At 55.4% G+C, this 2863-nt stretch overlaps 1 protein-coding gene and 1 long non-coding RNA gene across 3 annotated transcripts in view; one reads left to right on the top strand and one right to left on the bottom strand.

Annotated features, from left to right (window-relative positions):
- USP46 (ubiquitin specific peptidase 46) overlaps positions 1 to 2863 on the bottom strand; it is a 69492-nt gene extending 66629 nt beyond the window's left edge. Inside the window, exon 1 of one of the 2 annotated variants that reach the window (XM_017889330.1) lies at positions 2651 to 2863. In XM_017889330.1, coding sequence (XP_017744819.1) covers positions 2651 to 2686 — 36 coding nt within the window. In that variant the 5' untranslated portion in view covers positions 2687 to 2863. The remainder of the gene's footprint in view (positions 1 to 2650) is intronic. The other variant, XM_017889332.1, reaches the window with a different exon arrangement.
- Positions 11 to 2863, top strand: part of LOC108540323 (uncharacterized) — a 7331-nt gene continuing 4478 nt past the window's right edge. The window contains exon 1 of the long non-coding RNA XR_001888640.1: positions 11 to 359. This is a non-coding gene — a long non-coding RNA (uncharacterized LOC108540323). The remainder of the gene's footprint in view (positions 360 to 2863) is intronic.

Genomic DNA, 2863 nt, shown 5'->3' on the forward strand with positions numbered 1-2863 from the left:
GGGGGGCGACCTGAGCAGGGGGCGGGGTTAAGGATTCCCACTCCAGCCTTCCTATACATGGGCAGTGTTTATATTAGTGGTTGCTTCCACCAGGTCTGAAATGGCATGATCTCCACTGTCCCTTAAACACCTGGTAGATGACATAACAATGAGAAAGATGATGTTGACAATGACACTGAGTTCTAGCCATGTACCAGGCCCTGTGCCCAAGTAATACAATATTAACATCTCCTTTTGGTAGATAAGGAAAGTCTAAGACTGGGCAACTTGTTCAAGGACACAAAGCCAACATGTGTTAGAACCAGGACCTGCCGAGCATGGTGGCTCACAGCAGTAATTTGGCGCTCCGGGAGGCTGAGGTGGGAGGACCCCTTGAGCATAAGAATTAGGGACCAGCTTGGGGAACAAAGGGAGACCCAGTCTCTATGGAAAATTTAAAAATTAGCCAGGCATGGTGGCACGTGCCTGTAGTCCCAGCTACTCAGAAGGCAGAGGTGGGAGAATCGCTGGAGCCTGGGAGGTGGAGGCTGCAGTGAGCCACCATGTTCATGCCACTGCACTCCAGCCTGGGTGACAGTGTGAGACCCTGTCAAAAAAAAAAAAAAAAAAAAGGAACCAGGACCTGAACCCAGAAAGTCTGACATTAGAACCCAAACTCTGTCACTCTCTCTAGACACGGCGTCTAAACAGGCACATCAGACTCCTTAATTAATGAATTACTCGTTCCTCACTTCATCTGGGTGATGGTACTAAATTTGGTACCTTTTTAGGTCTCCACCCGAGATGTCAACTCTCAGGGTAGTATTGGCCTGCTCCTCTCAGGTCCTCCCCACACCCTGTCTCCCTGGCTGAGTTTCACTGAAACACATTGTGACATTCAGCCCAGGTGTGCCAGAAAGCCCCCAACAGCACTGAGGGTGGGAGGGAGGCGGGTGGGGGGAGGTTGGGGGCTGGCTTCCTCTAGGGACATGCTAGCTCTCAAGTTTCCAGCCTGCTTCTACACAGAGAGGTGTGACCACACACAAGCTGGACAAGACCACCACCAAGGGCTGGGACGGAGCCTAACTACCCTGTAGTATCCTTAGGCCTGCGGCCACACCAGCAGACATGAAAGAGTATTCAAGCTGCTCCCGATTCACAGTTCCCTCAGAAGCTGGTCTTAGGAGAGAGAAACTGAGAAGGCATCACCTCTTCACAAGCAGCCCCTCCACAAGAGTAAGAGTAAACCTGTCTCCTCGCAGAGAAAGGAAAAAAGAGAAAACAGAAAGGCTCCAGGATCCACTCCCTGTATGGAACTCGCCCGGCACCAACAAATACCTGTGCAGCTATCACTCTGGGAGGCCCCAGCATTTGCTCTGCTGGCTGTGACAGTGGCACGTCCCACTGTGCTGAAAGCTGAAGCCAGCAGGTCTCAATTCCACCCCTGAGCTAACACAAGGTTTCTTAATGCTCCTTTGCCATGTGTTGATCTTGCAACAGAATGTGGGACAGAAGATTTAAAAAGCTATGTGATGGGGGAAGGGCAGCCAGATCACCTTACACCAGGGCTTCTCCACCAAGCTTCCTTGGATTCCCTTTAGGGACCAGTATTACTAGCTTCTAGGGAGGTTTTCCTCAAACTGGCACTGTAAGAGCACGTGTTGCCTCCGGGGACCAGCTTGGGAGGGGGCTGGAGGGGGGCGGGGTGCAGTCTAAAGAATGGAGCAAAACACACATCATCTCACCCTGCAAGGGACAGCAATGCCTTACTCCAGTCTGAGCTCCCAAAGGCTCTGACAAGTGGAGGTGCCAGCAGGGTCCACCCTGGGGACCCAAGGGCTGGAGATTCTTCCTACAGAAAAAGGGAAAGCAATGGGGGAAGCCCAAATTAAAGTGACCACCGCGTCATGGGCTCGGACTGCATCAGAACCCAGTGATGTCCCTGGCTGTATCCATGCCCGCCAGCCTCCCCTAGGTCTACAGCGGATAAGGTAGGAAAACCCTGGAGACCTCCTCCAAGCCCACAGTCGGCCCCACCCTTAAGGCCTGCAAATATTACCGCTACAGACCCTTGTTCCTTTTTCACAGATGGGGAAACTGAGGCATGCGGAGCAAATTACGGTGCTTTTTCAAACCAGGTTGAAGTTCACTTCTCTAGCCACAATTTTGCACTTTTTTCCAGCTTTATTACATTTCCAATTTCTCCAGATACACAATTGGTGTCGCAAAGTGAATTTTAAACACCGCTGAAGGACTGAACTCAAAATGACAGGAGGGCAGTCTGGGCGTCCAACAAGGCCGACTTGACCGCAAGAAGAGGATGGGTGCCCCACCTCCACATTATCCCCACCCCTCCCTGGGGACGTTCAGGTTCGGTCGCTTCCCTTCCCTCAAGCCGCTTCCACCACAACCCAAGGGCGGGGGCGCAGCAGCTGGGCCCCGGGATCGCAGGGCGGGCTCTGATGTACCGGGGCTGAGGCGGGCGACGGGGGCTCTGGGACCCTCCCCGGCCGCTGAGGGGGCTGCGACCGCGCGCCCAGCTCGGCGGCCGGTAACTTCTGGCGGCGCGGACCTCGCCGCCCCAGCCGCCGGGCGTGTGGTGCAGTTCGGGCTTCCCTTTCTTTGCCTCGCCGCGAGTCGGGCGCGACCCCGAGGCGGCTCGGCCACTCACCATATTACAGATGGAGGCGATGTTTCGGACAGTCATTAGTCTAAAGGTTGCAGCGATCCCTCACCGCCATCTTTACAAGGGGAAACCGGGACTGCCCATGGTGGCGCGCTGGCGGGGAGGCCGGGCGGCGGCGCGGCGGCCTGGGGTCCAGCTTTCAGTTTGGCTGGGAGAGGGAGGCCGGGAGGAGGAGGCGGCGGCGCGGGGAGGGCGGGG

This window comes from Rhinopithecus bieti, unplaced genomic scaffold (genome assembly GCF_001698545.2).
Source record: "Rhinopithecus bieti isolate Rb0 unplaced genomic scaffold, ASM169854v2 scaffold_19114, whole genome shotgun sequence".
Lineage (NCBI taxonomy): Eukaryota > Metazoa > Chordata > Mammalia > Primates > Cercopithecidae > Rhinopithecus > Rhinopithecus bieti.